A 13,406-nucleotide genomic window follows, 5' to 3' on the forward strand; every position below is an offset into this window, starting at 1 on the left:
AGCCTGGCAGAGACAATTTTTTAAGAACTTAGAGTCATTATACATTTATACATTGAGAATACATTATACCTTGAGAAATTATACATTTCTCAAGAAAAGATTTCGGCCCAAGTTCCAGGGCAGGTATCACACAATAGAAATCTCCACTGTTTATTTTCTCTTTAGTTTTTTCCTGAAATGCTCAGACTGAAGACATATTTCTAGGTGGGAAAAGAGGGCCATCTCCACCACGGTGTGCAGTATTGCCTGTCGAGTCCTGGCCACTGCCACCTAATTCTAAGGTCCAAACTTCTAGCTCTGTCACATGCAGCTAACCGAGCATGGAAACATGACTTTTCTGAATTAGGTGGTGTGGTAAGTATACAATACACACTGATTGTGAAGACTTAGTTTGGAAAAAAATAAAGCATGTCAATAGTTTGGGTATTGCTAAATGACAATATTTCGGATAGACTGGATTAAATAAAACATATGATTAAAATTCATTGCACCAGATTTTGACTCTTTGGTGCAGTTACTAGAAAATTTTAAATTACATGTGTGGTTTGCATGACCTTTCTATTGATGCTGATGTAACATATTTTTGGGAGTCAGGTATTTATTACGATCGTACAGCCAGTGGGAGGCAGTATCGCACAGGAGTTAGGAGCCTGGGCTCTAAGCCAGCCTGCCAGAATTCCCCAGCCAGCACTGGTACTTAATTGCTGCAAGACCTAACACATTTTTAAACTTTTCTGCTTCAATTTCCTTATCTGTAAAATGGAAATAATAGCAATACTTGCTTTATATGGTTGTTACATGAGGGGGCTAAAAGAATTAATGCATGTAAAACATATAGAGCAATACCTGGCATAAGGCATTAGTATGGGCTCAATAAATGAGAGCTATTACTGTTATTGTTATTCCTATTCTTAAAACTGCAAATACATTCTTCCTCCTTTTCTATTCTCAAGACTTCAAGGACCTGGACCCTCCATGTTGGAACCTGTGGGTGTAAAATCCACATCCACATCCCTGCCAGGAAGGCTCCTGAGTATCATTTCTTTCTTTCTTTTTTTTTTTTTTTTTGCATATTTATTTATTTTTGAAGGAGAGAGAGACAGAGACAGAGCATGAGCAGGGCAGGGGCAGAGAGAGAGGGGAGACACAGAATCCAAAGCAGGTTCCAGGCTCTGAGCTGTCAGCACAGAGCCCGACACGGGGCTCGAACTCACAGACCTCAAGAACATGACGTGCCGAAGTCGGACGCTTAACCGACTGAGCCACCTGGGCGTCCCTCAAATGCCATTTCTTGACTGTGGCTCTTATCCTCTGAAAGTTTTTCCAGATGGAAGAAAAAAGATGAGCAAAGCTGTCCCTACATCCACACACACCCTGATACTGACTGTTCACTTGGTTTCTATTTAAATCTGTTTGTAGGACTGTGGGAATCCTTAGCATCCACTTCCTCCATTCTATCCTTGCCTCTGATCCCCAGCCATGGGATTCTCTGGTCTTATAGCTGTGAGAAAGGCCTGCAGATTCCAGGGCAGACTCTGCCCTCAGGGCCCCTGGAAGCTCCGGGCCTACCTAGGAACATGAATATTGCCAGGGAGAAGCATCTTTGCAGCTGTCAGGTGACTTCTGTTAAGCCTCAGGGAGGTAATTTTCCCCTCACTTTTCGTTACTACAAAAGCACAGGGAGAATAAAAAGCCTTAATAAAAAGTCATCAGGGAGTCTGAGTGCTTTCAGAAGGACGTCATGTTTATGTGCCACTCAGATTGTGTGGAAGCACACACACAGACACACACACACACACACAAACCCAATGGTTCAGTAATGAGGGGGCATTTGTCAGCCAAAGGCATGTTTCTCTCTCTCTCTCTCTCTCTCTCTCTCTCTCTCTCTCTCTCTCTCTCTCTCTCTCTCTCACACACACACACACACACACACACACACACACACACACTTACACACACACACTCAAAATAAAAATCAAACCTACCAGATACAAAAGCCCCTGAATTAAAGACAATTCTGGAAGTTCATTTTTGTTGCTTAAAACTCGTTTTTCCAATGGAATCAATATTATGTTTCACGAGAACTTGCTAAAGCCACTGCCATGGTTACAAGTAGAGGGTTGGGGGGATGTAGTTCGCGAATCTGGCTTTATAAAACACATAATGAGGAGCCAGGTTTTTTGTACTAAGTAATTCTTCCTTGTGCAGCAGGATTCACCTTAAATTTCATTAACTAATGGCCTCTACAAAGCATTTTATATATGCATTTCAAAGAAGTTGATTCATATGAGATTTGCAAGAGCAAGTCTCCAGGTGCATTCTGCCCACCTGAGCTTCAAGGCCAAGGTCACAATCATACTCTTGTATCTTGTATTGTGCTGACTTCTGCCTCCCCTTGACCCCCAATACTATACTGTGATATTTTTCTAATCATGTTTTCTTGGTTGGTTTATAGTATCTTGAACTTACTTTTTGGTTACATTGGTATTGCTTTCGTTTTTACACACTTTAGTGATGGCAGTTTGATATCCTTGGTTTCAAATTTAGGAGTTACTATTTTGTTGACACACTGATAAGCAAGCACACACAACAAAATACATCTGCCTGCCAGCCTTCCCTTGCTGCTGTTGTCTGGGGCAGAACTTAGGCTCCACGCCTTTGGGGGTAGGAGGAGGAAGAGGTTGCTGACGAGAGCTGGAGCGATCTGATTTAATGCAGGTGTCATTTCTGCCAGAAAGATTTAGGAACACATCATTAATTGAAGACAGAAAAGGTGAGGCACTTGTGAATATCTAAGAATGCAGGCAGGGAGGTCTGGAAGCCATCTGTAGCAGAGTAGTGTTAAAATGCAGAGTCCTGGGACAGACATCACACCTGCTGACTCAGGATGCAGGCAGTTGAGCAAGCTCCCCAGGTGAGTCTGATACTCACTAAAATTTAAAAGTTCTCGACAAAAGTATCTTTTCCACTATTTTCTTTTCTACCCAATATAAACTTCTCTCTGAGATTTTCGAGATTTTTACTTGAGAGCTTCCCAGGTCCTAAGCAAACTCCATGAGCTGGGGTGTTGAAAACCTAAGAAGCTAAGGACCCTGATTTCCTTTGTGGATCACTTTCTTCTTCACTTGATGTTTCATGTCTTTTCTGACTCAATGACCCATTGTTGTAGGTTATGAATTGGCACATGTTTTATATGCATTATTCCATTTAATCTTTGAGTCAACCCGTAGAAGATGGTACTATTATTTTTCCCGTTTTACAGATGAGGAGACTCAGAGGCAAGTATCTTCCAGAATGTCAAGCAGCTATTAAGTGGTTAGAGCAGGATTTGAGCCAAGGTTTGCCTGATGCAAATCTCATCCGTTTAGAGTATTATGCTCCTCCCTGTTAGCCTTTCTTAAAGATATACCTTTTGCTTACATTGCATTCAGTCAGTCCATCTTTCTACAAACCCTCAGCCAGCTTTTGGGGAGATGATGGTTGGTACAAATGCGCTCATCATGTTTTGTGGTCTAAGTAACAGACATTGGACCATATCAAACCTCTCAACAGGTATATTTCAATCCCTGGGAAAGTAGAAGCACTCCATCAAAATTCTGGAAATGCCTTTCGTGGAAAGCTACCCCAAGTGTCTTTCTGGTTGTTTCCTCCTCCCCCACGTAGTATCACTTACCATTGACAATAGAAGCATGCCACCCACCTTTCTCATTGATGCTGTGAATGATGGTTTTCCCTTCATTGTCTGTAGTTATTAGGAATGTAATAAGACATTCATTTTCTCCTTGCAGAGAACAGGGAACAGAACTATCCTTTGAAAAATCTGCAGATAAAGGAGTCATTCATTAGATTAAATGAGATTCCAAAAGAGATTATTTTTAAAGCAAAGTGGCATTGAGTTTTAATATGCAAATAGGAATTTTTGACATTGCAGCATAGGAATCAAAAGGACATAGGATTTTTCCCACCACTGAGGTTTTAGTTTCTACTCATGTTCCAGAAGAACAGTTCCAGGTGTGGTCAATCAGTACTGACCATCAAATGCACTTATCAAACTAATGGGAGCAGGATTTCAATAGAGTGAAAGTACTTGAAGGCAGGTATGCCTAGTTGTTTTGGGAATAGAATGGCCTTGATTGTGGCATTGAGAGGGCTGTATGTTCCTCTTGGCTGGGAGCATCTGGGAGGAAGCCTAGATTACATTTCAGAAAAAGACTGCACAGCCCAAACTGATACTGATACTTCTAAGGGGGCCTTTCCCACAGTCAAGTTGATGGTCATGTATTGTCACAACAGTAAATATACATTAATATCAGGAAATGGCCATTGAAGTCTTATGCGCTCAGGGACTAGTAGGATGAAAGTAAACCCCAGATTAAAAGGAACCCAGTTGACAGTTTGCCTACTATTCAGTATAACCCCCTTTTTTAGTTTAAAAACAAACGTAATCCAGTTTTCTTCAAATCTTTTTCAAATAAACTCTTATTGAGCTTATTTAAGAGGCAGAAAATGAATGTCATACAGAAACTGAAAATATAGTAAAATGGTCAATCCAAGATGTTAGTACCATTTATCAGAAGTTTTAGAGGTTTGGTATCTATGCCAAAATTATGTAGCATTTTCCAAATTAAAAAAAAAAAATCTTGCTTAAAATTCTCCTATCTTCTAAGTTGGAGACTTTGTAATGATATTGTTTTTGATACAAATGATACAAAAACTTTTTTCAGCAACCTGTAAATGGAACAAATGTTTTCTTTTAACCTAAAATTTTGACATGATCCAATATTAGTGTATGATGACACAATGAGTCAGAATATTGAAACTGGGACAGTCTCAGATAACCTTAGACATACTCTTGCTAGACCTATAACTTTTCCCATTAGCTTAAACATGAGCTTTAACAAAACAGAATCTACATGTGTTCCTCTGATTCTAACAAAGTAAATAATATGCTATTTTTTGTTCAACAATGCTGTAGCCACAGAAAGGAAGATATTAAGTTGGTTTTGCATTTAATTTATAAGATAAAAACCTCACATCAGGGTCTATAAGAAGAATGCTCATATTATCTATGAAAAAAAGGAATGGGTAAAACATTTACCGTTATTAATAAGATTTCAGATGATAAATTTAAGTGAAAAAATTGCTTTTGAATCCATTAGAAGCATCTATTTACATAAGAATATTAAGAAGTCGAATTATAAATCATTCTCATCTGGTCATTCCCAAATGTTTATGATCATGTAAATCACCTGGGATTTATTTATTGCATTTATTTCATGCAATAGCACTGCATATATAATTCATACTTTGGTCATTTTTAGATAACCTTTACCACATGTCCTCCTACCAAACCACTCCAATTAACTAGAATTCATGAAGTCTTGGAGAATATGCTTTTTCTTGTTAGAGTGTTTTTTCTCCCCTTCCTCCTCTCCTCCATGACTGTGCACAACCACTCTTCCTCCCAAGTTTACTTAACAGAACATTTTATTCTAAGGTAGAAAATATGTGGATAGCTTATAATACTCCTTTCAGTAATATTAATCTTGCTCTTTTATTTTCTTTTAAATAGCTACACTGAAGCACAGGGAGGCTTAATTTACTTCACTAGGATTATTTAAGTTTTTAATGGAACTGTTAATATGACCTTTGCGTCATGACTCCCTTCTTGCTTTAATTACTTCACCACTCCTTTTCATGACTGTTATGACTAGATTTAGCCAGTTTTGTAGTGTTTGGGTATTAAAATGGTATTATTGAATGTGCAATGAAAGAGTCCAGCTTGGGCTGAAGATTTGCATAATTAGCTGCTAAGGTTTTCTTTTGTTGTTCATTAAGAAATGGACCTTTCTTTTTTACTCTCCTTTATAAGTGCCAGCAGTGCTGCTCCTGAATAATACAATGAAAATAAGGTCTCAGGCAGTCCATGAAATTATACTTAGAAAAGGAAGAAATGTGAGAATGGGGGTGAGGAGGCCAGCATCCAGGAAGGTCCAGGAAGGATATAGAAATATAAACCATCTGTACCACTGAATTAAGACACCTATGTGTTTAGGACCTGTGCTTTGGGGCTGGGTCAGTAGTTCTCAGAGACACAGTTTCCCAAGGAAAAAGAAAAGGGTTCTGTGGTCAAACAAGTTTGGGAATCCTTCCTTACTCCAATTCCTTCTATGCCTCTCCTGAAAATTCACAATGCATATTTAATATAATGTGCATAATTTTTCAGGAGTCGCAAAATAAACAAAAAGCTTAGCTCCCCATTTCCAAAATTTATATGACCATGGATACTATTTTCCATTCAACACTTTTAGAATTAGTGTTCTCATGGAACACACTTTGAGTAATAATGCTCTGAGTACATGAGTGTTGGGGTAGATTAAAAAGGGTCTTTCACTAAAATGGAATGAGTAAAGTTAAGCCACATGTCTTTAGAAATGCTCACACAAATCCCCACAGCAGAGCTGAGGAACGATGTATTTAGATTATAAAGTTTTGCTCTTCTACTTTACTCTACATATCCTTGTCGGGAAAAGGTGGGGCTGAGAGAAGACCCTACGTGAGAGCAAATACATGATGATAATTTCAAGGTGATGTGATCAATGACATAACTGCATAAGTTGAAATAGAACTCATAAAAGTCTCATTAGAAAAGTGACTTTTAAATTTTTATTTTTGTTTTTTATTTTAGAGAGAGAGCACACAAGCAGGGGAGGGGTAAAGGGGGAGAGAGAGAGAGAGAGAGAGAGAGAGAGAGAGAGAGAGAGAGAGAGAATCATAAGCAGGCTCCACACTCAGTGCAAAGCCTGACATGGGGCTTGATCCCACGACCCTGGGATCATGACCTGAGCCAAAATCTAGAATTGGACATTCAACAGACTGAGCCACCCAGGCACCCCAGAAAAGTAACTTTTTAATTCACAGGCTGACACATATGTTTTTTCTCTTAAATTCAACAAAGTTAGTGCCTTAAATGGTATTAGAAATCCAGTTAATATTTTCAGTTTCTGAGTTACAAATAATTGTATTCCCCTATTTTGAAGATAATTTATCTAATTACAGAAAAAGAATAATGCAAATATTTTAAATGCCACTTGAGGCCCAGTGTTCCTCTGAAATCCAAGAATTTATGATAATTACTTGAAAACTGTGTATTTAAATATAGCAACTCTGTTCATGACTTACATGTTTCCAAGGTTTATTCTTTTTTTCCCCTTAGCACATTAGATTTCCCATGCTGCTGGTGAATGGTGTTCTAGTAATTTGCAGGACATTTTTCTGCAATTTTTAGCCATTTCTTAGAAACACTTGCTAAATATCTCAACTGTTTGCTGTGAAATGAAGCCTGGGGATATGCTTTGACTTTGAACTAGTTACTAATGTGGACGGTCCACAAATGTTACTTTCCTCAGTGCTTTTACTGCATCCTGCTTTCAGTATTAGTGTAAGGTACACACCATCTTGTCCAATTTATGGCTATTCGGCATATTTATCTTTCGTCACCAGAAAAGAACAGAAGAGGAGTTTTATGAGCACTCATCATGCTCCTCCGTGCAGGCATATTCAACTGTGCACAGTCAGAAATCTCAATTTTGAAACAATGTAGGTAATTTTCAAAACAATAAATGCCACTAACTTATTCCTCTTTGGAAATGAATTAATTTCTTTATTTCTGTCTCTTCAAGATATGTATCCTAGAGTGTCATAAATTGTCTTGATTATTGCACTTCGCCTGAGATACATCTTGGTCACTGCTCTCATGTGTGTAGGGCAGCGAGCGGTTCTGCCTGAGCAAGATGGGAATGCAGAGAGTTTGGGATGATGGAAAAACTAATCCCCCTAGATTGGCCCTTCAGGAGGAGTCAGGCATCTTCTTTACAAATTATTTGTTTAAATGGCCTTGCCAGCTAAAATACAACCTATTTAAGTATTTGAGATGACATTTTGCCTTTAAAAAGAATCTTATTTTAAATAATTAAATTTTAAAATGACAGGTGAAAGCAAGAGCAGAATTTGCTTAGCAGTTAAAGATAACAGGTCCTTCTTGTTTTGGGGGAGTGAGGCAACAGGGAATTAAGGGTGGCCATGTAACACTCATGTTCAGAAAGCACAGAGAAGGGGTGGAGGAATAAACGGCTACTAACCAGAAACTGCCTTGTGCCTGAGGCTTGCTCTCAGGAAACCCATATCATACTTTGCCTTGTCCTGTCTTCAAATAGGGCAATCAGATGATAGAGGATGATTTCAGGTTAAGAGATTAACATTTAGCTGTTTTTCAAATTTTCTTATTTTCTAATTAAAAACATAGCATTCTGGAATTCTCTGCAGTTGTTTTTCGTGAAGCAGAGGTGAACTTGCCAACAGAGCTGAAGCCAAATAGAATAGCTATGACTTTAAATTGCTTGTATCCCAAGCCATCATGTTTTTAGCCTTACGGAATGCATTTACTCTTAAATCCTAATGCTGCTGGGGCGCCTCGGTGGCTCAGTCGGTTAAGCATCTGACTCTCGGTTTTGGCTCAGGTCATGATCTCACAGTTCGTGAGTTCCAGCCCCGTGTCAGGCTCTGCGCTGACAGTGCAGAGCCCCCTTGGGATGCTCTCTCTCCCTCCCTCTGCCTCTCCCGCTGTCTCGCAAAAAATAGATAAACTTAAAACAACAACAACAACAACAACAACACTAGTGTTGAACTAATGCCCTGGTTCAAATGAGATTGAGTTACTGAAAAGCGCTTCACGGCGTTTCTGTCTCTCAAAACCTATGTTAAGAAAAAGAAAGCAACTGGAGACAAGTACAACCTTCTGCTTCATTGATGGTCGCACCAACTAGTTTGCATTTGTCAGCACATTCTTCTCGGGCCTGGCCATCGGCAGACAGGTGACATTCAATGCAGCTCCTGTGAACATTATTCAGTAGAGTTTATCAGTTCATGTTGTTGGAAAACAGATATGTAGCTGGGTTATTGCTTTAATGGTTTAATGCTGTTACTATGGCTCATGACGTAGGAGTGTCTCATAAAGGATGTTGCTTTTTGTTACTTTCAGAAAGATATTTGAGTGATGTTCGAGAGGAAACTGCTTTATTCTGATTCCACTTAGTAATCAGTGTTTCCTGAACCAGGCTTGACAGTAGCTGTTATCCTCATTTATCTCTAATAATTGTTTCTGATTGGTTAAGTAGCAAACAAACAAACAAACAAACAAAAAAACCCAATAATAAGACACACTTATTTTGGTGTTTGATTTAGGGGTTTTTTTTTGTTTTTTTTTTTTTTTTGGTTGTTGTTGTTCATTTTACATTTTCCTGGGAAAGGTTTATGCTGTTAAAATATGATTCATGACTAAACAAAGTTTTAATTTCTTAACAGAAATCATCTGTTTTGAGAAGAATTCTAAGAATTCATACATGTCATGAAAGGCTATTTCAAAGATTCACTTGTCTGTAGCTATTTTGAATGAGTCTAAGCCTTATAGGCATATTTTCAAAAGCTGGGGTTACAGCTTGGGTCCCCATTAATGTGGGCTTTTTAATAAACGAACTCTACTTACAGAAAAGTGTATTTTCAAGAACATAGCCCAGGAATTAAGCTTCTCTAATGATGTCTCCACAGCAGAGTAAAACTCAGACTCTGAATTAATGTTGTGCTAAAAATCACTTTATAACCAGATTCTGTAGGGAGTAATCCAAAACAACCAAAGTTCTCTTACTATGGGCACTCATCATCCTGCCTCTCTCTCTTCCCCAGGCCATGCAAATGTATGCTCTTGTAAGTGCTGGAAACATTCCCCACAGCCGTGCCATCAGTGTTTCCCTCAGTATCTGCTGAAACTGCAGTGCCCTAGGCAAGCCTTCCCTGACTCCTGCCAGTTAGTTCTCTTACAGTGCAAACCTCTGAATTCCTTTGTAGGAAGGGCTAAGAAGCAGCAGTTTACGTGGGGGTGGGGAGAGAAGTCTTGTCTGGAAATTGCCTTCGCATTGCAAGTATATTGCATTTATCTAGGTTATATATTTACTTAGAGTGGCTTTGCAGGGGTCTGCTGGACATTGTGGAAACCCTTAAAACCTCTACCGTTTGTATGTCTCATTGATGTCTGCCCAAGCTAGGGTGGTAGGCCTGCCATATAGTGCCACAGTCCCCTCTATATCCCTTATTGTAACTGTCAGCTCAGATATCATTATAATTACTTTAAAAAATGTCTGTCTTTCCCACTAGATTCTTAGCACCTGGTATGGCGGGAATTATAACTGTTTCAGTCATCATTATGTGCCCTTGGTGAACAGTAGATACTTAATATCTATTTGATAAACGAATGTATGAATGAATAAATGGAAGAATGGACACATCTCAAAGCTAATATAAACACTCAAAGCTAACATAAACACCAAGGAGATTACCTGATCCCTCAAATTCAAACTACCTGGTTTGTTAATTTCACATTATATAAACCAGATTTAAATTAAATCATGTTTACAGAGAAGGTGAAGCAGATAAATAACGGGAGAAACATCCTGAAAGGACATTTTACATTTAATTCCATTCAACTAAGTCTAACTATGTCCCCACACATCTCTTGGCATATGTCCAGGCACAGTGACAGAGAAGTTTTGACACCTGAATGGTGAGGAGTCACTGAGTGAATGTTGATTTGCTTACTTAGTTTACACTGGAAATGCAAATGTTACCATGTTGGGTACTGAGTTAACGAAACTATGAACTGCTTAAGCAGTGTTCACTGTATAATAAATTATATTCTGCAGTGTCATCACACAGCCCATTTGGAGACTTGCTTTCTTTGACCTATAAATGTTGCCCACTACCCATGAAGAAGTTAGCTAGCAACCAAAGGAATAGATTTTTTTTTTACTGGAAAACAAAAACATGTTGTTGTTGTTGTTGTTGTTCATCTGGCATAAAAGAAAATACAAAACACAATAGCTGTGTAGAATGACAACCAGAGGGAGGTGCCAAAAGGCATGAGAGGTAAAGAAGAGGGAAGAAATGGAAAGCCAAGATCCTCTTTCTGCCTTTTTGCCTCCACGAGTCTATAGATAGGAATGAATCAGGAAGGTCAAGCTTTAAACTTCTAGATAAGAAAGAAGCTTGTCTGTTTCCCCTGAAAAGGTACTGAATGTGGATGTCCTCAGTCTACCTCCAGGGTATTCCTTCTGTGTGGCTGGTATTGTAAGTGAAAGGCCACCTGATGTTATCAGTGTGGGACATCAGCTCAGCTTCCCCAGGCTTGTTTCTAGCAGGAATGTGAGTGGCACTGTGGTCCTGGATAAGCAGGACAAAGAAAGAGTCAAGTCGGACACTGACGTTCCAGGTTGACGATCACAGGGGCCCGTGGGTCTGTGTATTTGGGTGGATGCTCGGAGAACAAACCCACCAAAAGCAATATGAGGTCCGAGTAAAGAGACCAAGGGAAGTTGAGACATTACCGTTTGGAGTTACAGGGATCGCCACAGGTAGGACAACGTTCACAGGTGGGTCCAGAGGCCCCCGGGTTCGTGCAAACACACTTGCCACAGATGCAGTCCCCTCGCCCGCTGCAGAGCACCCCATCCTCCGAGACGCAGGAGTCGGTGCTGGTGGTGCAGTTACAGTATTCGCCTGCCCAGCCCGTCCTGCACACGCACTCGCCGCAGTCACAGTCGCCGTTATCTGTAAAACAAACACCCGGTGATGCTTAGGGCCCACGCCACTTCTGATTCTGGGGCCATCTTTTCTCTTTGCCTTTATTTATTTATTTGTTTTTCATTTTTTAATGTCTATTTTTGAGAGACAGAGAGACAGAGCGTGAGCAGGGGAGGGGCAGAGAGAGAGGGAGACACAGAATCCGAAGCAGGCTCCGGGCTCTGAGCTGTCAGCACAGAGCCCGATCCAGGGCCCCAACCCATGAACCGTGAGATCATGACTTGAACCCAAGTCGGTCACTTAACAGGCTAAGCCACTCAGGAACCCCTTCTCTTTGCCTTTAAACACCATTAGAAAGACTGAAGAAGAAGAATGAGAAAAAAGCAAGTGGGGGTGGGAGGGGAAGCAGTGAGCATAGATATATTTTATGGAACAAATTTTGCTAAGTATGTATATTTATTGATCTGGTCTCTTAACTGAAGACTGATATGATTACCTGATGTTATATCAAACAGAACTTAGAGCCAGATGAAATGAGATAATCCAGAAGCCTATAACAGCAACTTTTGGGGGGGCGGGGAGGGGGTGTATTTATGTGTGTGTGTGTGTGTGTGTGTGTGTGTGTGTGTGTGTGTGTATTTAAATTGTTTTTACAATTTTTTTCCTTTTAATTATGGTGCCATAAGATAGAGATGCAGCACAGACCTGGGTAATACCCACCTCTACATCATTCAAGCTGAGTGATCATAAAAGCCTCATCTATCAAATAGAGGGAATAAAATCTTACAGCGGTGTGGTCAGATGAGATAATGTGTAAATCTTCTACTTCACATTCACCAATTAGATGTCCTGCAGGCATACAGTGAGTGCTCAACAAATTCATTTGTTTAAGAAACTTTAATTGAGCATATATCATGTGCCAAAGATTGCATTAGGCATGAAGATACAAAATTAAATAAGGTCACTAAGCTTATAGGCTAGTGTTGGAGACAGGCAAATAAATACCACCAGTAATAAATACAATGCAGTATGATAAGTGTTATGTACACAGAAGGAGAGTTTCCAAATTGGACCAGAGATTTGGAGACCTCTCCAGAAGAGGTGATGCTTGAGCTGAATTTGGAAGATACAGATAAAAGGTAGAAGATGTTTATATGCATTTTAAGCAGACAAAAAAGCATAGGTAAAAGACAGAAGTGTGTAATCATGGGACCGGCTTTTTTTTTTTTTTAAGTTTTATTTATTTATTTGACAGAGACAGAGACAGAGACAGTGCAATTCGGGCAGGGGCAGAGAGAAAGGGAGAAAGAGAATCCTAAGCAGGCTCTGAGCTGCTAGCCCAGAGCCCGATTCAGGGCTTGAACTCATGAAACTGTGAGATCATGACCTGGGCTGAAACCAAGAGTGGGACGCTTAACCAACTGAGCCACCCAGGTGCCCCTTGTGTGACCTGCATGATACCCAGAGTAGTTTCATATAGACAGAGCCAATGGTGCACAGGAGCTGTGGCAGGAGGCGAGGTTGGAGGAGGCGGGGGTTGGAAAGATCCATGGAAAGTCAGAAATCACATCACATCACAGAAATCACATGAAAAGCTTTATGGGCTAAAGTAAGACCTGTTATCCTGACAATTATGGCATTTTAAGTAGAGGAGAGACTGAACAAATAGATATGTGTCTGGTAATATCCTGGCATCAGTAGAGAGGGTCAGACGAGAGATAGGAAAACCACTCGGGAAGGTGTTGCAGCAGTAGCGGCGAGAAGACATGAGGCCC

General features: G+C 39.9%; 1 protein-coding gene across 1 annotated transcript in view; it reads right to left on the bottom strand.

The window, feature by feature from the left end:
- The window catches only part of ITGB6 (integrin subunit beta 6), a 75,275-nt gene that overhangs the window by 11,937 nt on the left and 49,932 nt on the right, over positions 1-13,406 (bottom strand). The window contains exons 12-14 of the mRNA XM_007078462.3: positions 11,436-11,658; positions 8,795-8,892; positions 3,701-3,820 (exon numbers count right to left, since the gene is read on the bottom strand). Coding sequence (XP_007078524.2) covers positions 3,701-3,820; positions 8,795-8,892; positions 11,436-11,658 — 441 coding nt within the window. The remainder of the gene's footprint in view (positions 1-3,700; positions 3,821-8,794; positions 8,893-11,435; positions 11,659-13,406) is intronic.

This window comes from Panthera tigris, chromosome C1, assembly GCF_018350195.1.
Source record: "Panthera tigris isolate Pti1 chromosome C1, P.tigris_Pti1_mat1.1, whole genome shotgun sequence".
Taxonomy (NCBI): domain Eukaryota; kingdom Metazoa; phylum Chordata; class Mammalia; order Carnivora; family Felidae; genus Panthera; species Panthera tigris.